Source organism: Silurus aristotelis (genome assembly GCF_946808225.1).
Source record: "Silurus aristotelis genome assembly, chromosome: 23".
Taxonomy (NCBI): Eukaryota; Metazoa; Chordata; class Actinopteri; order Siluriformes; family Siluridae; genus Silurus; species Silurus aristotelis.
Window position 1 is genome coordinate 19,335,809 of NC_139596.1, and position 20,000 is coordinate 19,355,808.

The window sequence follows — 20,000 nt, forward strand, 5'->3', positions numbered from 1 at the left end:
GGGGACAGCGACTCCTCTAATGCTTCCTCTAAAGGTGGTGGGGGACCTGGAGTGGGTGGAGGAGGAGGACGTTTGTCTTCAGGATCTCGTCGCAATACCGGAGAGGAGGTGGTCTTCCTGGTCAACCGAAAAGAAGGCAAGCACGAGATTAAGTGGACAGGGGGCGGAGCCGGACAGACACCCGCTCTTCGCCCTCCTCAGCCAAGAACTCGCAGCACCTCCAGAGAACGCACTGCTCTTTCTTCTCCAGGCAAAATGAAGCCCACCCCGCCACAAGGCTGCACCACACGCTTTGAAAGGGGCCGGTCGTTGGGGCCAGAGGGGACCCGAAAACTACAGACTTCCCGTTCCCTCAGTCAGGGCAAAACTCCACAACGCGGACGAGCGAGCGATATCACACCCCCTTCCCCTCGCCACAAAGACACCCAGGATGACCCAAGATCTAAGCAAGCATCTCCAGGTTCACCTAGACTAAACGGAGGGTTCTCTAAAAGACAGATGCCCTCGTCAGCCTTTAGCTCGCCTATTAAAGGGGTTGCAGGAAGTCCTATGAAGAAGAGCACAGTGAACCCACGACCTCCTGCCCCACGCTCACCCTCTGTGGGGAATCGGAGGTTGCTGCCCCCAATCTCGCAGCAAGGTCGGCGCTCTCCACACTCGACCCCCAGGTCCACACAGAGATCCCCCCATCACCACCCACCACGGTCGCCCCGGGCATCAGGGAGACCTCCTCAGAAAGGATGGGGTCACCACAATCAACCAGACCCCCAGGATGGCATGGGGATTGGATTCAGCATACATTCCTTACCTGCTCTGGATCCAAAACGTGAGCGTGAGCTGTATCACAGCTTCGAAGCTGAGTTTTTGGCCAACACAGGCCAGACCAGAGTGCCTGAAACAAAGGAAGCATCAATGCAGCTTCCTGTATCTCAGCAGGGTTTAAGGCCATCAGGTGACACTAATGTAGCAGATTCAGCATACTCATCATTTAACTCCTCATCCTCCTCTCTAAATGTAGGGGGGAAAGTGGGAATCCTGCCTGATTTGCGTGAGACAAGGCGTACAAACGGGGCCAGAAGCTGTGCTCTGGAGGATCCTCCAGCTTTACTGCACAGCCAGACCCGATCCGGTCTTCCCAACGGAGGCTTCCGCAAACTTCCTGCCATCTGCAGTTCCATAGAGGATGGGGATCCAGGACTCCACTCTAACCACCTCCACACTGCTCTTCAAATAAATGGGTGTCAAAGGGTGTTCTCGAACTCGGTGGTACCCATGGATGCCCAGGCGGATTGGGCTGGTTTGGAAGGTGATGTTCCTTTAGAGGATCAAGGCCCTGATCTACCTTATGACCAAGGATTATCTAATGGCAACCCACTTCCAGACTCATTTCCCTCACCTCCAGAGGACTGCGCCTACAATGACTCGTCCAGCGAGAGCTCTTCCATGTGTCTCAGTCTGAGTGAGCCCATTTCCGAAGGTTCCTGCAGCCCACCGTCCTCCCGGGCTAATGGAGACATAGATAACGCTGTGGTTCTCCGGCCCAAAAGAGGGCAGAAGAAGGCAGAAAGGATACCTTCAATATACAAGCTGAAATTGCGTCCACGGATACGGCCTCGGACAGACAACAGGCCCGAGAACAGCCCGTCACGCATCCCAACACCGCTCAGCTACAGAGAGCTACAGCAACAAAATGCATCCGGAACACTGACGCCCACGCAATCCCCACGTGCCCGCAAGAACCTGCACCAAACCTTCGACAACATCATCCACCAACAACGAAGATCTGCCAGCGTGGGATCTAGAGAGCGCTCGTTCTCACCCGATACAGACCCGGACGCCTGGATGTAATCTTGATCGCATGCTGTCGATGTCGAGGTTGAATCATCTCCCTGTTCTTCCTAAACTTTCCACAACCCCGTGCACCTACGGAAGGCTGAAGAGTGACAGCAGAAATGATGCTCAAGCACTAAAACAAGGAAGGCGTCTATTCGCATGAGCTTTTCTCGAAGCATGTCACCAGCCTGAGCCTGGACCCTTTTTTTTTGGACTCCAAAAAAAACTCCACAACAATTACCAAAGGATGTATTCAGCTTCACACATTAGGCAACTTTTTACTGTAGGAATATTTAAAGCTCGTCTGGTTTTTCCGCTTCATTGTGAATCTTTCTCGCTAATACATGCAATAAAGTTCAGGAAAACAAAAAGGAGGAAATGAGAATGTTGACGTTAGCATCGGGTTTCCTCGAGGACGTGACGTGATGTGAGTGACTTATGTGTTAAATGGAATACAGTGATGAGTTCCCATGACGTCTTCGATCGGGTTGCGTCCACACTCTGACACTCGTGCAGGAGAAACTCCGCTTTGCTTCATCACCGTCAACAGACTTCACGCATTTTATGTTTGGGCTTCATGGATTGGGTTCTTTATTTTATTATTTTTTAATATTGACTAAAGGAGGCGGAGCTTGGAGCTGTCAATCAGGAGAGTTTGGACCACCATGCTATAGTGAAACACTAACAGAGACTCTCAGAGAGTGAAATGGTGCGGAACGTAGGAAGGCTGGAACCGAGACTACTTCTGCATTTCCTGTCATTTCTGTATATCGTATTTTCTGGACTTTTGGCAATCTGAAATGTTCTAGAACCATTTATCTGTACGTTCATGTTTTTATTTCTATCATACACTCGTGGAAAAATAGATTTCTTTCCTTTGTGGAAAGCATTTAAAGGTTTTATATAGAACTCCGGCAGAAGGTTTGGAGGTTTGGAGTTGAAGCTTCTTGGAAAATGTTCTATGTAAAACTTTAAAGCTTCCATAAAGAACTCGAGGCAAGATCATTTGGGTTCCAGCGGACTCCAGCTCAGGGTTCTGTAAATAGACCTGAGAAGTCATTTACGGTGTGAAGAACGTTTTATGAAAGGAAACTATTTTGTAAAGTGCCTTTGAGAACAATCGAGGTCTCTGATTTAAAGTAAAGTTGCCTAAGGGTTCTAGATTCCTTCTAGAAGTTTATGGCTTACAGACAATTAGTTAGGAGGGTTACCTTATCTAATAGAAACAGTTTGATCTAGAACCATAAACGATCAAATGAACACTCCCCCCTACGAGGTCATAGCTGATGCATTGCTGAGCAAAAGGTGCACCAAAAAAGTTCCTCACAGGTCCTTCAAATGGTTAGAAAACAGAGAAGCAGAGCAAGATTAAGAACCTTGAAGGTTCTAGAACTGTTTTTTGAAGGCCATTTACAAGTTGATGAAATAGAACGTGTTAGATTGTAACTATCACCTAGAACCAGAATCTTTCCGAAGGTTCTACCGAGTACAATGAACCATTGCTATGAGGATAGGTTTGGTGTCGAGAAAGGTTCTTCAAGGATTTCCTAATATAGAAATATCCCTCCCCTCGTCTGTGTAGAACCTTTCAGAATTCTCAGAGAAAATTCAAAATGAAAAAAGGTTCATATTCAACTTAAAATTATAGTTAAATAAGAGTATAGTTAAAGTATTGCTGAGTTTCAGCTGCACAGTTATTACAAAAATAAGTTTGGGGTTCCTTGAGGAGTTTCTCAGAGGGTTGCTCAGGAGGTTCCTTAGGGGGTTCCTTGGGGAGTTCCTCAAAGGGTTCCTCATGGGGTTCCCTGGGGAGTTCTTCAGAGGGTTCCTTATGGGGGTTCTTATGGATTCTTGGGGAGATCTTTAGAGGGTTCCTCAGGGGGTTAATTAGGAGGTTCCCCCAGTGTTTCCTTAAACTGTTAGCAGTGTTATCTTTATATTATTGAAATGAGCACAGAACCCATCATGGGTTCTCCAAAGAAATGTAACGGTTCTAGGCTGGTTAAATTGTAACAGGGTTAAATTGTAAATAGTCGAGAAAGGCGTAAATTTTAACGGAACCAAAAACTAGTGTAGATTTGAATTGTTCTAAAGGAAAAAGCCCACAGTGCTGAGTATTCTGTTTGGAATACTGAAAAGTTCTCCTGTTTATTTACAGGTTCTAGAGGTTTCAGCTACAAATGTCAGCGCATACAGTCCAGAAAATACGCCAAATCTTTTGCTTTTCCAGAAGCTTCTAGATGCCAGAATGTAACCGTACACACTGCAGCTGGACTCGCACGCTTACATGAAGGTTCTGAATATCTAGAAGATTGTGTATATGAGCTTATTTATGTTGTTCAGAGGATCGCGGTTAAATGTAATATATGTGTAAATGTTTATGGTTGTGGGTTCGTGACGTGACGACACGTTTATTATTGTCAAAAATATTTGCGCTGATAAAATGCAATATCGCTGTGAGAAACGTTGCCTTGACAACTCGTCCTGCCTTAAAGAACGCACAAGTGTGTGTGTGTGTGTGTGTGTGTGTGTGTGTGTGTGTGTGTGTGTGTGTGTGTTTACACGTTTACACCCATCACCCATCATAGTCATTATAGCACCACGTGAATTCAAACTCCGCCCATTTTCCTGAACGTTTGACTTAGACAAGATGGACGATGGGGAGGTGGATTTGTAGGTGTGTGGCGCCGCCTGGTGGCCGAGTCAGAGACAGGTTTAAGTGTGTTTCATTACTGCTGTGTGTGTGTGTGTGTGTGTGTGTGTGTTGGGTTGAAGGATATGTCTGGATTTAGGATTTTAGAGGATCATTGAATGTGATGAAGATAATGACTGATGATGATGATAAAGAAGATGATGAGGTGATAGTGATGATGGTAATAAGGATGATGATGGTGGTGGTGATGAAGATGAGATTAAAAAATAATATGATGGTGGTGATGATGAAGAGGATGGTATTGAGGATGATGGTGGTGGTGATGATGAAGATGATTATGGTGTTGAGGTTGATGATTGTGGTGGTGATGATGATGAAGATGATGGTATTGAGGATGATGGTATTGAGGATGATGGTGGTGGTGACGATGATGATGGTATTGAGGATGATGGTGGTGGTGATGATGAGGATGATGGTATTGAGGATAATGGTGGTGCTGAAGATGATGATAGTATTGAGGATGATAGTGGTGGTGGTGATGATGAGGATGATGGTGGTGGTGGTGACGATGATGATAGTATTGAGGATGATGGTGGTGGTGGTGATGAGGATGATGGTATTGAGGATAATGGTGGTGCTGAAGATGATGATAGTATTGAGGATGATGGTGGTGGTGGTGATGATGAGGATGATGGTGGTGGTGGTGACGATGATGATAGTATTGAGGATGATGGTGGTGGTGGTGATGAGGATGATGGTATTGAGGATAATGGTGGTGCTGAAGATGATGATAGTATTGAGGATGATGGTGGTGGTGGTGATGATGAGGATGATGGTGGTGGTGGTGACGATGATGATAGTATTGAGGATGATGGTGGTGGTGGTGATGAGGATGATGGTATTGAGGATGATGGTGGTGGTGGTGATGAGGATGATGGTATTGAGGATGATGGTGGTGGTGGTGACGATGATGATAGTATTGAGGATGATGGTGGTGGTGATGATGGTGATCCAGGTGTTTTCTATTTCTTTGCCTAAAGGACTGCACATGAACAGCTCGGTGTTTAGTGTGTGTTCTCACTCTAAACGGTTCTTCTACTGTCCATGTGGTGGAACGTTTTGAAAGTTTTCTTGAAACCCACAGCAGTGTGTTTTCTGATTAGACAAGTAGAACCATTTTTACATATTACTGTTCCCTCGTTCTATAGAACCTGTTAGGAACTCTTCATGGGTTCTTCAGGAGTTCTTCATTGGGTTCTTTACTGTTTTTTTGTTTTCTGAAAGAGTTTGTCATGTGTCCTATCACTACATTTACATTTCCTACAAAAACCACCAGGAAACAATCCATACGAGTTTTAAAGCAGAAACGGCAGTAAATACGGCATCTTACTTCCTCACACACACACACACACACACACACACACACACACACACACACACACTCACACACACACACACACACATACAGAACCCGCTCACTGCCACCTGTCGAGTTTTTTTCATAATTTTTTTTTCTTGTTCGGTTATTGCATGGCTTTCTTTACTTTTAGAATGTGTATGTGTGTGTGTGTATGTGTGTGTGTGTGTGTGTGTGTGTGTGTGTGTGTGTGTGTGTTTGACATGAATGATGCTCTCAGACGTCTCTGCGACGTCTCGACCCTGAGGCTGAGCGTCTGGACCTGAGTTTGTGTTCTGATGGAGCGTTCAGTGAAACTGATCCTGCTGGAAAAATGTGTGTTAACAGTGTGACAGGAGCAGAACATTTCACTCTTCATGAAGCTCTTATAATAAAGCTGATGTTTTTTCCACACCACCTCCTTCCTGCCTCTGTGACTTTGATTTTGTGACTCTGTTTAATTAAACTCGGATTCCTTCATTGACATGAAAAAAAATACAATTCCCCAATAACACAGACTGGACTTGTGCAGACCTGCAGTAACTACAGGGGAATTAAGTTGATCAGTCACACCATGAAGTTATGGGAAAGAGTAGTGGAAGCCAGGCTGAGAGAAGAGGTGACCATCTGTGAGCATGGTATGGTTTCATGCTGAGGAAGAGCACCACAGACGCATTATTTGCTTTGAGGATGTTGATGGAGAAGTATAGAGAAGGTCAGAAGGAGCTGCATTGTGTGTTTGTGGATTTAGAGAAAGCGTACGACAGGGTGGAGAGAGGAGTTGTGGTATTGTATGAGGAAGTCAGGTGTGTCAGAGAAGTATGTGAGGGTGGTGCAGGACATGTATGAGGACAGTGTGACAGCAGTGAAGTGTGCAGTAGGAACGACAGACTGGTTCAAGGTGGAGGTTGGACTGCATCAAGGATCGGCTCTGAGCCCATTCCTGTTTGCAGTGGTGACGGATTGTACTGGTGGACTATGATGTTTGCGGATGATATTGTGTTTTGAGGTGGGAGCAGGTGGAGAAGAGCCTGGAGAGGTGGAGGAACACGCAGGAGAGAAGAGGAATGAAAGTCAGTAGGAGTAAGACAGAGTACATGTGTGTGAATGAGAGGGAGGGCAGTGGAGGGGTGCGGTTGCAGGGAGAAGAGGTGGAGAAGGTGGAGGAGTTCAGGTACCTGGGATCAACAGTGCAAAGTAATGGAGAGTGTGTTAGAGAATTGAAGAAAAGAGTGCAGGCAGGGTGGAGTGGGTGGAGAAGAGTGATAGCAGGAGTGATTTGTGATAGAAGAGTATCTGTGAGAGTGAAAGGGAAAGTTTATAGGACTGTGGTGAGACCTGAGATGTTGTATGGTTTAGAGACAGTGGCATTGAGTAAAAGACAGGAGGTGGAGCTGGAGGTAGCAGAGCTGAAGATGTTGAGATGTTTGTTGGGAGTGACGACGATGGACAGGATTAGAAATGAGTTTATTAGAGGGACAGCACATGTAGGATGTTTTGGAGACAAGGTGAGGGAGGTGAGATTAAGATGGTTTGGACATGTGCAGAGGAGGGACATGGGGTATATCAGTAGGAGAATGCTGAGGATGGAGACACCAGAAAGGAGGAGAAGGAGAAGAACAAGGAGGAGGTTTATGGATGTGGTGAGGGAAGACATGCAGGTATGAAAGAGGCAGATGTGGAGGACAGGGGGTTTGGAGACGGATGATCCGCTGTGACGCCCCCTAATGGGAGAAGCAGAAAGAAGAAGAAGACTTCTTTTAGATTTTTCTATTTAGAACATCTGCAAGTAGCCAATGTATAGAAATAATAAAATAAGATCAGAACTAATAAAAGAAAAAATGAAATCTATATAAAAAGGAAGAAAAACCCCACAGAAGTGATGTGAAAAATGTGTTGTGTGAGCTGTGCGAGTTGTGTTGTGTGAGTTGTGCGAGTTGTGTGAGTTGTGTTGTGTGAGTTGTGTGAGCTGTGTGGGTTGTGTTGTGTGAGTTGTGTGAGCTGTGTGAGTTGTGTGAGTTGTGTGTGTCGTGTGAGCTGTGTGAGTTGTGTTGTGCGAGTTGTGTGAGTTGTGTTGTGTGAGCTGTGTGGGTTGTGTTGTGTGAGTTGTGTTGTGTGTGTTGTGTGAGCTGTGCGAGTTGTGTTGTGTGAGCTGTGTGAGTTGTGTTGTGTGAGTTGTGTCTGTTGTGTGGGCTGTGTTGTGTGAGTTGTGTTGTGTGTGTTGTGTGAGCTGTGCGAGTTGTGTTGTGTGAGTTGTGTGAGTTGTGTCTGTTGTGTGGGCTGTGTTGTGTGAGTTGTGTGTGTTGTGTGAGTTGTGCGAGTTGTGTTGTGTGAGTTGTGTGAGTTGTGTTGTGTGAGTTGTGTTGTGGGAGTTGACCTTAGGGATGAGGAAACCTTCCAGACTGACCTCCATGAAGAAGTCCAACTCGAAGGAGATGGAATCTGTGAGCACCACCACAGTTCAGCTTCATCCAGATGTCAACATTCTGCTGAGTGTGGAGTGTTTAGTGTGGATTTAAACTGTGTGTGTGCTGTGTGTTAAATGACACACACACACACACACACACACACACACTGAGTTTAAAAAGCACCAGGTTTCAAGTTTCAAAAGCGTCACAGGGTTGTTTATGATCTTTTCTTTAGAGTTCAGAGTGTGAGAAAGCACAAGATGGGCTTTTCTCAAATCCCTGATTGTGAGGTTTCATTTAAGGGATAAACACACACACACACACACACACACACACACACACACACACACACACACACACAGATCATCATCTGATTCTGAGAACACCCACGCAGACGTGTCCCAGATGTGAGACTTTTCAGAGATGTTTAGAAAATATGTAACGTACATGTCCATCATGCAATGCACTCCTTCTAATACGTTATTGTTTCTATAGCAACAGATCGCCGGCAGGGAAATCACTCTGACTATGATGCACAGATTTCTTTAAATATTCATGGACGGGTCTCCAGTATCTCCAGTTCATTCAATTGCATGAGGAAGCCAATGGTGACCCTGACATGTAAAAACTCCCTGAGACTTCACAAGGAAGTGAGAACCTGGAGGGGAACCAGACTCCAAACAGGGGTTGTGGTTGCTGAAGGAACAGTCACAGCAGACTTTCAGCAGGTGAATGTTTTCCGCTGAGAAAATAAACATCAAAAATGTTCAAATCTGTTCATGTGTTTAGCGACCCTGCTTTGACACGTCTGTCTCCTATCGGTCACTCGTCTTCGCGTGATTCCTTAATCAAGTAACTTAAGTTATTCGTAAATATTCGTTTCATCCATTTAACTACACACAGAGCACCGTGTTTCCACACGGACCATTATTACTGACGCACCACCTGCTGAACTGTGATGTCTTATTTATAAACGTGGCGTACGCACAAAACGAGGACGAAAACATGCGCACATGCTTTTTCGTATTCTAATTTATAAATGAGACTCCTGGACAGATACAAAAGACACTGCAGAATGTAAAATGGAGGGACGGAGAGAAAACCATGAGGGACAAGGAGAAGATTCAGGACACAACAGAACGTTTGGAATCATTATAAACTAAAACAATGAGAAAACACCGTACAGTGTGGCTACCGTTTTATTTTTCACAGGCTGCAATTTCAGCAATAGAAATGTACATTTTTCTAAAAAGGAAACCACGGACTTGTTTATTTTAAGGAAGCCGTCTTATTTTCTCTTGTATATTAAGTATTGCTCTTTATTATATGTATGAGTGTGTGAAATATCAGTGCAGGATGTATGTAAGTCAATATGTTATACCCAGTGTGTATAGAGTGTTCTAACGGTGTAGTGTAGAGATCAGCAGGGTGATGGTGGATGGCCCTGAACCTGCTTATTCTGGTGCACATGTTCCTGGATCTCCTTCTTAAGAGGAATAAAACAGTGTCCCACTGATGCCGGAAAATAACTGTCTTCAATCAACAGAATACCCTCAATAGAACCATTTTAAAACATAAATACGTAAATAATACATATATTTTAGATGTAGGATGTCTGAGGAACTGTCAAATGTACAATATTCAATGCTATAATAATAAAAAATAAAAAAAACAGCTTTACGGTCACCCCTACTCATTATCCACACTGCATACTTGCATACTAAGCAGTACGGAGGACGCAGGCGCATTACACCGCGTGAGAGTGTACTTCGTAGTACGCAAGTACGTATTACGCATGGTTCAAGGCCGACTTCTGATCCGCGCATGCGCACTTACACGGGCCGAGTTGGAACGCGCTTGACTTCGGGTGAGTTCGGGTGCCTTTTTAAAATCTCGTATTTCTCCTTCTGTTCGTTTTAACAGGCTTTATATGGTGTTCTCGGGTTTTCACCCTGTCTGTGGATGACCAGGAGGCTTCACCAAGCTGGATTAACGGCTTAAAATGTCTCGAAGGTCGTATTTACTTACCTGCATTAGCGGTCAGCGACGTGGCTGCGTCTCAAATCGCGGCGCGGTTCCCTACACACGCACACTACTTGCCCAGGGTGTCACTGCTTTCGCGTAATGGCGTCTTCTCGATACAGAGTGCACTACTTTTAGTGCCAAGCAGGCGTTTGGAACACGACCTGCATTCAATCGGTCTTGCGATAGCTTCATTCAAAATAGCAAACACACAGACACAGAAATAATGGATTGGGCAAGTCAGATATATGTGAGTATTTATAAATATTTATTTAATTTAGCCATTTTGTTTCTATAAGTGTTAGATTTTTTTTTTATATTAATTTTTATAGTTGAATCCCGAGTTGTCGTGCTAGCTAGCAATCAAGCTAGTCATCTAGCGAGCTAACATGCTATCCTGGTTTATTAGTCTACTCACAAAATATCACTCAATTATTAATATTATTTTATTATAAACGCAAACTTCACTTGATCTAAAAGTAAATAAAACTAACCAGCGAACTGACGGTGATCTCTAACACCCTGTGGTGTTTTGAAGCTAATCGACCAGCTTGTTATCTTTGGAAACAATTTTTGGGATAATGTATTGCTTTAATATACTTTTATATCTTGTATATCATCAATCAAGTGTAATGACGCGTATTAGTGCGTTAAAACCCAACGTTAACGTGTAATTCCGCGAGCGTTATTCCGTCACAGAGCCGTGTTGTGAAATGCATACTACACTAGCATACTAACTAGTGCGCTTCCGGTAGCGCGGAAACACGGCGTCCAGCGCGCGCGGTCCGTACTGCGTAGTATGGAAGTATGCAGTGTGGATAACGAGTACGTGTGATCGTAAAGCTGCGAATTCACTGGAGTTCTGCATTATTATTAAATATTATTATTATTAAACATCGCACTTTCGACATTGCTTTAGACATCCTTCATCTAAAATGTATATTATGTATATATTTGTATTGTAAAAGTGGAGTGTGTGTGTGTCAGTAATGAAACCAAGCACCAGTGTTTAATTGACCAGTGAAGAATGAAGCGTGACTGCTTTTCCTTGAACCTGTTTATCATTACGTTCATCATTGTGTAAACGTCTACTCGTTCTGTTCCTGTGTAGTTTTTCATCTCGTCTGAATGGAAACAATATAGTTTCTGTCGTCGCTGTAAAAAAAAACATCACATATTAGCAGTTAATATGAACCGGTGCGTTTCTGACCAATCACAGTCCAGATTTACCCTCGTCAACAAGTGAACGCTGTGTGTAGACTCCGAGCAAGTTCTCACGAGAACCAGGGACTGAGAGTCTTCCCAGGAGAACCGGGGACAGGGATTCCCCCCCCCCCCAGGAGAACCGGAGACAGGAATCCCCCCCCCCCCCCCCCCAGGAGAACCGGAGACAGGAATCCCCCCCCCCCCCCCCCAGGAGAACCGGAGACAGGAATCCCCCCCCCCCCCCCCAGGAGAACCGGGGACATTGGGGTTCTTTTGAGTTTTCTGTAGTGGGGTATTGATATTATTGAGTTTGTTGGATTAATGGACAGACTGAAGCACAGGCAGGATTTCAGATTTAAATAATAAATAATCCTGCTTGTGTTTCAGTGCTGTAACTGATCCCTGTACAGAACTCCGCTTCAGTGTCCTGAAGGAAATATACGGTCGGTAGGTAGGTGGGTAGGTGTGTGGATGACGGGTTACCATGGTTACAGCCCAGCAGGTTGAGTACAGTAATAAGTCACAAATATAATAATGTAAATTGTGGTTGTTTTGAAACATAAAGATCAGACACTTTACTGCTTATGTACACGTATATGCAGTGTCACGTGACCATGTACCGTCTCAACCACTCAGCATTAGCCACGCCCCCTCAGAGGTGCAGTAGTGTCGAGTTGAGATCAGAACTAACAGATGGTGTTTCCATGTTTTCAGGGAAAACACACGCTGGTGTTTAAACAGCTGCACGTCCTGACGCACGTCTACAGTGTTCAAGACAAACACCAATAAACCGGTGATGATGAAGGACCTCCTCTTTATTCAGTTTAATAATCTGCTGCTACAGGACCAAAAGTATCTGAACTAATTACCATAAGGTTGCTGCTGTTCGTGCTTCTTTTTGAACATCTCATTCCACATGTGCTCTCTGTGTGCTGTTGTATTGAGTGCCACTCTTCTGGGAAGATGTTCCACTGGATTTTTGTGGAGCTTCATTCAGCTACATGTGTGTTAAAGTCAGGTTCTGATGGAGGTGAGGAGGTTCCTAGGGTGCAGTCAGCGTTCATATTCATCCCAAAGCTGTTCAATACGGTTTATAGCAGGAGATCTTCCACTCCAACACCATGGAACGCAGATCTTCATGGAGCTGCATTTGTGCACAGGGGTTATGGCAGAAAAAGTCTGTTGTCCCAATACTTTTGAGGAAGAAAACAATTCTGAGCAGGAAGTCAGGCGCTTGTTACCTAACTTCCCCTTTTTAAAAGACCTCTTTCTATTGAAAGTGAGGATTCAACTACATGTATTCGGGAGAGGGAGAGGGAGAGGGAGAGAGAGAGAGAGAGAGAGAGAGAGAGAGAGAGAGAGAGAGAGAGAGAGAGAGAGAGAGAATTTAACTGAATAAGGGAAAAAAATGTCTCTCTGCTAAAGATGTTTGCTCTGATAGTCACCAGGATAAAGACTGTGAGCTTCCTCTGTTTTTCATGATCCTGCACTTTTGTAGTTTCCTGCTCGTGCTCTCTCTCTCTCGCTCTGTCTTTCTCTCTCTCTCGTTCTCTCTCGCTCTTTCTTTCTCGTCTTTCTTTATCTTGTCTCCTCCTGACTGCTTCTCTCACTCCTGCAGGAAAACAGAGGCATAGGATCCAAGATGACCGACTCGAAGTATTTCACCACCACTAAGAAAGGTATGTTATTTCTCTACCTCCTTTTATTCGTCCTGCGTTCATGATGAAGGGAAAAAGATGAGTGGTTATTTATCTTCCTCGTATCTGATGCACAAACAAGGTTTTAGTGTTTTATTGTGGCAGTTTTTACATTTTTTTTTATTCTTTGAAGTAGTAAGCCACACCTCTTTTACCCTCTTGACTATGAGTGATAACCACACAGGCCACGCCTCTTTTACCGTTTTATTGTTTACTTGACATCACAACTTATTTCTTATCTGGAGTCCCAAACCTGTAGGCCACACCTCTTATCTTATTCACTTACTGAGACTGACATATACAGATGTCACACCCCCTTCAATTTAACTTCAGACATTGAGGCCATGCTTCTTTCGCTGAGACTGATATATATACATAGACCACGCCCCTTTTTGGACTGACATACAGAGGCCACACCTCCTTCACTTTCTCACACTACGGTATTTTGTATTCACCCAAATGAGGATGAGGTTCTGCTTTTGAGTCTGGTTCCTCTCAAGGTTTCTTCCTCATTCATCTAATGGAGTTTTTCCTTCACCACAGTCGCCCCAGTTTTCATCATCAGGGATAAACACATCGCTCACTTCCATTCTTAAACTCTGTGAAGCTGCCCTGTAAAGAATAGTGTATTGTGAAAAAACGCTATAGAAATAAACGTCACTTGACTGAGGCTGACAGAGGACACGCCCCCTTCATTTGGTCTGACATACAGAGGCCACACCTCCTTCACCATGACTGACAGATGCATAGGCCATGTCTTCTTTTCTTCGGTAGTTGACAGGTGCATAGACCACACCCCCTTTTTCTGTGATTGACAGGTGCATAGGCCACACCCTCCTACTGAACCACACAGGATATTAAATGCTTTAGTACACTGTGAGAGATATTCCCTGTTGTGTTTAGTGTAAATGTCAGTTTTCTGTTTATATTCTCACACACACACACACACACACAGGGCAGCACATCTGTGTGTCAGCTCTGTTAATCGAAGCGTTTCACACAGAGCCTAAACGGTGCAGTGTACACTGTGAGCTGAGAGTGTGTGTGTGTGTGTGTGTGTGTGTGTGTGTGTGTGTGTGTGTGTGTGTGTGTGTGTGTGTGTGTGTGTGTGTGTTTCACAGGGGAGATCTTTGAGCTGAAAGCAGAGCTGAACAGTGATAAGAAGGAGAAGAAGAAGGAGGCAGTAAAGAAGGTGATCGCCTCCATGACAGTGGGGAAAGATGTCAGGTAAGTTTACAGGTGCATTATCCTTCACAGGGCATACAGAGGCCACACCTCCTTCACAGGGCATACAGAGGCCACACCTCCTTCACAGGGCATACAGAGGCCACACCTCCTTCACAGGGCATACAGAGGCCACACCTCCTTCACAGGGCATACAGAGGCCACACCTCCTTCACAGGGCATACAGAGGCCACACCTCCTTCACAGGGCATACAGAGGCCACACCTCCTTCACAGGGCATACAGAGGCCACACCTCCTTCACAGGGCATACAGAGGCCACACCTCCTTCACAGGGCATACAGAGGCCACACCTCCTTCACAGGGCATACAGAGGCCACACCTCCTTCACAGGGCATACAGAGGCCACACCTCCTTCACAGGGCATACAGAGGCCACACCTCCTTCACAGGGCATACAGAGGCCACACCTCCTTCACAGGGCATACAGAGGCCACACCTCCTTCACAGGGCATACAGAGGCCACACCTCCTTCACAGGGCATACAGAGGCCACACCTCCTTCACAGGGCATACAGAGGCCACACCTCCTTCACAGGGCATACAGAGGCCACACCTCCTTCACAGGGCATACAGAGGCCACACCTCCTTCACAGGGCATACAGAGGCCACACCTCCTTCACAGGGCATACAGAGGCCACACCTCCTTCACAGGGCATACAGAGGCCACACCTCCTTCACAGGGCATACAGAGGCCACACCTCCTTCACAGGGCATACAGAGGCCACACCTTCTTCACAGGGCATACAGAGGCCACACCTTCTTCACAGGGCATACAGAGGCCACACCTTCTTCACAGGGCATACAGAGGCCACACCTTCTTCACAGGGCATACAGAGGCCACACCTTCTTCACAGGGACTGACATACAGAGGCCACACCTCCTTCACAGGGACTGACATACAGAGGCCACACCTCCTTCACAGGGACTGACATACAGACCAGGTCACGTGTACATACAGACCAGGTCACGTGTACATACAGACCAGGTCACGTGTACATACAGACCAGGTCACGTGTACATACAGACCAGGTCACGTGTACATACAGACCAGGTCACGTGTACATACAGACCAGGTCACGTGTACATGGTGGAGGTGGTTGCCATGGCGACAGTAAGAGCATGACCTGGGTGTTCAGTGTAGGAGCACCTGTTTCCTGCTGTAGATTTGAGTGTTTTAACTGTTTATTCTTCATATTTAATAATAAGTCAAATTAACTAAATAGATTTTACTTTAATATTTTAAAGTCTGGGTTTTTATTAGATCAGAATGAGCTCAACGTTTTGAGGGAGTGACTCAGACTGTCATCATGTGTGTGTGTGCAGTGCTCTGTTTCCCGATGTGGTGAACTGCATGCAGACTGACAACCTGGAGCTGAAGAAGCTGGTCTACCTGTACCTGATGAACTACGCCAAGAGCCAGCCCGACATGGCCATCATGGCCGTCAACACCTTCGTCAAGGTCCGAATCGTTCTTCTCGGCTGCTACGTAGATCTCACAACACTTCATATATCCATAAACCAGCACCTGCCACCTTCCTGTATTGGGTTTTTATGTCATTATTAATTACGTTTTTATTAAATGCGTTTCAAGAACTTCCCCTGATCACAACTAGAGGGCAGAAGATTAAAGCTTCCCCTGAAACCCGAGTTTGATCTGTCCTTTTTAACCCTCGCAGGACTGTGAAGACCCGAACCCTCTGATTCGAGCTCTGGCCGTACGCACCATGGGCTGCATTCGCGTGGACAAAATCACAGAGTACCTGTGTGAACCTCTGCGCAAGTGTCTAAAGGACGAGGATCCCTACGTGAGGAAGACGGCGGCCGTGTGCGTGGCCAAACTCCACGACATCAGCGCCCAGCTGGTGGAGGATCAGGGCTTCCTGGACACGCTGAAGGACCTGATCTCCGACTCCAACCCCATGGTGAGCAACCTCACTTATAACATCTGTACATCTTTCTAGAGAATTTACTCACCAGTTAGAACCAGTTAATCCCAGCAGCCAATCACCGATCACATTTGTTCTCAACAACCAATCAAAAACTCTCTCTTTCTCTCTCCCGCACTCTCAGGTGGTAGCGAACGCTGTAGCTGCTCTATCAGAGATCGCTGAGTCTCACCCCAACAGTAACCTGCTGGACCTGAACCCTCAGACCATCAACAAGCTGCTGACGGCCCTGAACGAGTGCACCGAGTGGGGGCAGATCTTCATCCTGGACTGTCTGGCTAACTACACACCCCGCGATGACCGCGAGTCTCAGAGGTCTGGGGTCGAACTTATCTCTAATACCATCATCTGAGAGACATTCAGGAGTAGTCTGGTGTTTCTTCAGTCTAAACCCTTTACATGTCCATTTATCTCCTCTCAGCATCTGCGAGCGAGTCACCCCCCGGCTGTCTCACGCTAACTCTGCCGTGGTCCTGTCGGCCGTCAAGGTGCTAATGAAGTTCATGGAGATGCTCCCTAAAGATCTGGACTACTACGGGACCCTGCTGAAGAAACTGGCGCCTCCTCTGGTCACTCTGCTCTCCGCAGAACCCGAGCTGCAGTACGTGGCTCTGAGGAACATCAACCTCATCGTCCAGAAACGGTGCGGAAGATCTTTATTTTTTATTTGTAATGAATCAAACTTATGATCAAACAAACACCAGCAGGTGAAAACTGAGGGAAATTAATACATTTAAAATGCTCTTAGTTTGTGGAATCTTGTTTTGCTGAAACGAATACTTTCGTTTAAAAAAAAAACAAACAAAAACAAAAAAAAGTAAAAATTTTATATTGCAATAAATATTTCGTATTTTATTTTTATTTATTAAGATTTTTTATTTTCTTAAGTTAATTTTTTTTTGCTGTAATATCTATTGATTAATCACAGCTATAAGTTTATAAGTACAGAGTCCCCTAGTGGTTAAACATGGAATTAAAATAAAAAATAAGAGCAAAAAAGGGGAAAAAAGTGGTTTTACACTGCGGAACAGCCACACGGTCCTGTTGCTTTGGATATTATAATACTTTTTTTAATGGGTTTATGATTCTAAAAAACACATGCAGCAAAATCAGTTTAATTATTACCAAATTTTACAAAAGAAATAAAAATTTTATTTGTGTAATTTATATTTATTCAAATCACTATCTGTATTTTATCTTTGTCCTGTTCAGCCTTTATTTCAAATAATAATAATAATAAAGACCTTTTGGTGAGAATGTTCTAGATAATCTAGATTCTCTGATTTATCTAGATAATGTGGTCAGTATGAGATGTGACCTCCACCTGCTCCGTGTTTCTCTGTAGGCCTGAGATCCTGAAGCACGAGATGAAGGTGTTCTTCGTGAAATATAACGACCCGATCTACGTCAAACTGGAGAAGCTCGACATCATGATCCGTCTGGCCTCTCAGGCCAACATCGCTCAGGTGATCTCACACACACACACACACACACACGTATTAGAGACAACCCCATCCCCATGTCCAGCAGCATGTTATTGAGTAGTAATCTCTCTTCTGGAATAGTAGAATGATATCTTCTCCTCGTGTCTCAGGTTCTGGCCGAGCTGAAGGAATACGCCACTGAAGTGGACGTGGACTTCGTGCGCAAAGCCGTCCGTGCCATCGGCCGCTGCGCCATCAAAGTGGAGGTGACATTCCAGTGACAAAACCTCACCTGATTATTAACACCTCACCATAATATTACCATTTGGTTCTTCTTGAACATCTCATTCCACATCTAGTCTTCGTTCACTACTATGAGCTCCACTCTTCTGGGGAGATGTTCCACTGGATTTTGTGAAGATTTGTGCTACAAGTGTGTTAGTAGAGTCAGGTAGTGATGTAGGTGAGAGAGTGAGGAGGTCTGGGGTGCAGTTCAGCGTTCACATTCATCATGTTTAATATGGCTGGAGCTCTACAACAGGAGATCTTCCACTCTAAAGTATGATGGGCAGATCTTCATGAAGCTGCTTTGTGCACATGGGTATTGTCATGCTGGAACAGGTTTTGTCTCTTAGTTCAAGTGAAGTGGAAAATTAATGCTCCTGCATCTAAAGATGTCTTGAGATGATTGTATGTCCAACCTTATGTGAGGAACCTCATTGTTTTGGAGACGTTATGTAATTCTAATTGGTCATTGAGCGACACTGGTGACATCATACGTAGCGTTTACCACATTATGAACCCTTTCATCACGTTACTGAAACAAAAACAGGAAGTAGAGTCGGACCAATCGGGTTACTCGGCTTGAGAACAACCTCCTTAACGATGCTATGACTGTGTTAAGTGTCATAACGATGCTCTAATTGTTTAATTAAAAATAAATCCAGAAGCTGATGGTGAACTGGGTCGTGTGTTTTAGCAATCGGCTGAGCGCTGCGTCAGCACCCTGCTGGACCTCATCCAGACCAAAGTCAACTACGTGGTGCAGGAGGCCATCGTGGTCATCAAGGACATCTTCCGCAAGTACCCTAACAAGTAGGTGTTTATTACAATACATACCTGTTACTGTTTCTCACCGGTACCTTAAGTTCTCTTACACATACGCCACACAGGTACCTTAAGTACTCTCACACATACGCCACACATGTACCTTAAGTACTCTCACACATACGCCACACAGGTACCTTAAGTACTCTCACACATACGCCACACAGGTACCTTAAGTACTCTCACACATACGCCACACAGGTACCTTAAGTACTCTCACACATACGCCACACAGGTACCTTAAGTACTCTCACACATACGCCACACAGGTACCTTAAGTACTCTCACACATACGCCACACATGTACCTTAAGTACTCTCACACATACGCCACACATGTACCTTAAGTACTCTCACACATACGCCACACAGGTACCTTAAGTACTCTCACACATACGCCACACATGTACCTTAAGTACTCTCACACATACGACACACATGTACCTTAAGTACTCTCACACATACGACACACATGTACCTTAAGTACTCTCACACATACGCCACACATGTACCTTAAGTACTCTCACACATACGCCACACATGTACCTTAAGTACTCTCACACATACGACACACATGTACCTTAAGTACTCTCACACATACGACACACATGTACCTTAAGTACTCTCACACATACGACACACATGTACCTTAAGTACTCTCACACATACGCCACACATGTACCTTAAGTACTTTCACACATACGCCACACAGGTACCTTAAGTACTTTCACACATACGCCACACAGGTACCTTAAGTACTTTCACACATACGCCACACAGGTACCTTAAGTACTCTCACACATACGCCACACATGTACCTTAAGTACTCTCACACATACGCCACACATGTACCTTAAGTACTCTCACACATACGCCACACATGTACCTTAAGTACTCTCACACATACGCCACACATGTACCTTAAGTACTCTCACACATACGCCACACATGTACCTTAAGTACTCTCACACATACGCCACACATGTACCTTAAGTACTCTCACACATACGCCGCACGGGTACCTTAAGTACTCTCACACATACGCCACACATGTACCTTAAGTAC

General features: G+C 45.0%; 3 protein-coding genes across 12 annotated transcripts in view; 2 read left to right on the forward strand and 1 right to left on the reverse strand.

Annotated features, from left to right (window-relative positions):
• Nucleotides 1–6,296, forward strand: part of gas2l1 (growth arrest-specific 2 like 1) — a 40,339-nt gene extending 34,043 nt beyond the window's left edge. For 4 of the 8 annotated variants that reach the window (XM_083527322.1, XM_083527323.1, XM_083527324.1 and 1 more), the window contains one exon: nt 1–6,296. This exon is cut by the window's left edge and continues 40 nt beyond it. In XM_083527322.1, the coding sequence (XP_083383448.1) occupies nt 1–1,848 (1,848 nt within the window). In that variant the 3' untranslated portion in view covers nt 1,849–6,296. The other 4 variants (XR_014531171.1, XR_014531172.1, XR_014531173.1 and 1 more) reach the window with 4 other exon arrangements.
• LOC310718558 (uncharacterized protein) lies at nt 2,055–5,536 on the reverse strand (the record flags this gene model as incomplete). Of its 2 annotated transcripts, XM_083527464.1 has the most annotated exons (3): nt 2,055–4,725; nt 4,762–4,797; nt 4,837–5,536. In XM_083527464.1, the coding sequence occupies 3 exons, from the start codon at nt 5,534–5,536 to the stop codon at nt 4,622–4,624; spliced, it is 840 nt and encodes a 279-aa protein (XP_083383590.1). In that variant the 3' UTR covers nt 2,055–4,621. The 2 variants fall into 2 exon arrangements, with proteins under 2 accessions (XP_083383590.1, XP_083383589.1); XM_083527463.1 differs by having other exon boundaries at nt 4,762–5,536.
• Nucleotides 6,297–10,029: 3,733 nt separating the features above from the next.
• ap1b1 (adaptor related protein complex 1 subunit beta 1) overlaps nt 10,030–20,000 on the forward strand; it is a 23,829-nt gene continuing 13,858 nt past the window's right edge. The window contains exons 1-10 of one of the 2 annotated variants that reach the window (XM_083527327.1): nt 10,030–10,157; nt 13,137–13,197; nt 14,337–14,442; nt 15,783–15,918; nt 16,136–16,381; nt 16,530–16,720; nt 16,827–17,048; nt 17,751–17,871; nt 18,000–18,095; nt 18,809–18,924. In XM_083527327.1, the coding sequence (XP_083383453.1) occupies nt 13,161–13,197; nt 14,337–14,442; nt 15,783–15,918; nt 16,136–16,381; nt 16,530–16,720; nt 16,827–17,048; nt 17,751–17,871; nt 18,000–18,095; nt 18,809–18,924 (1,271 nt within the window). In that variant the 5' untranslated portion in view covers nt 10,030–10,157; nt 13,137–13,160. Of the gene's footprint in view, nt 10,563–13,136; nt 13,198–14,336; nt 14,443–15,782; nt 15,919–16,135; nt 16,382–16,529; nt 16,721–16,826; nt 17,049–17,750; nt 17,872–17,999; nt 18,096–18,808; nt 18,925–20,000 lie in introns of both variants that reach the window. The other variant, XM_083527326.1, reaches the window with a different exon arrangement.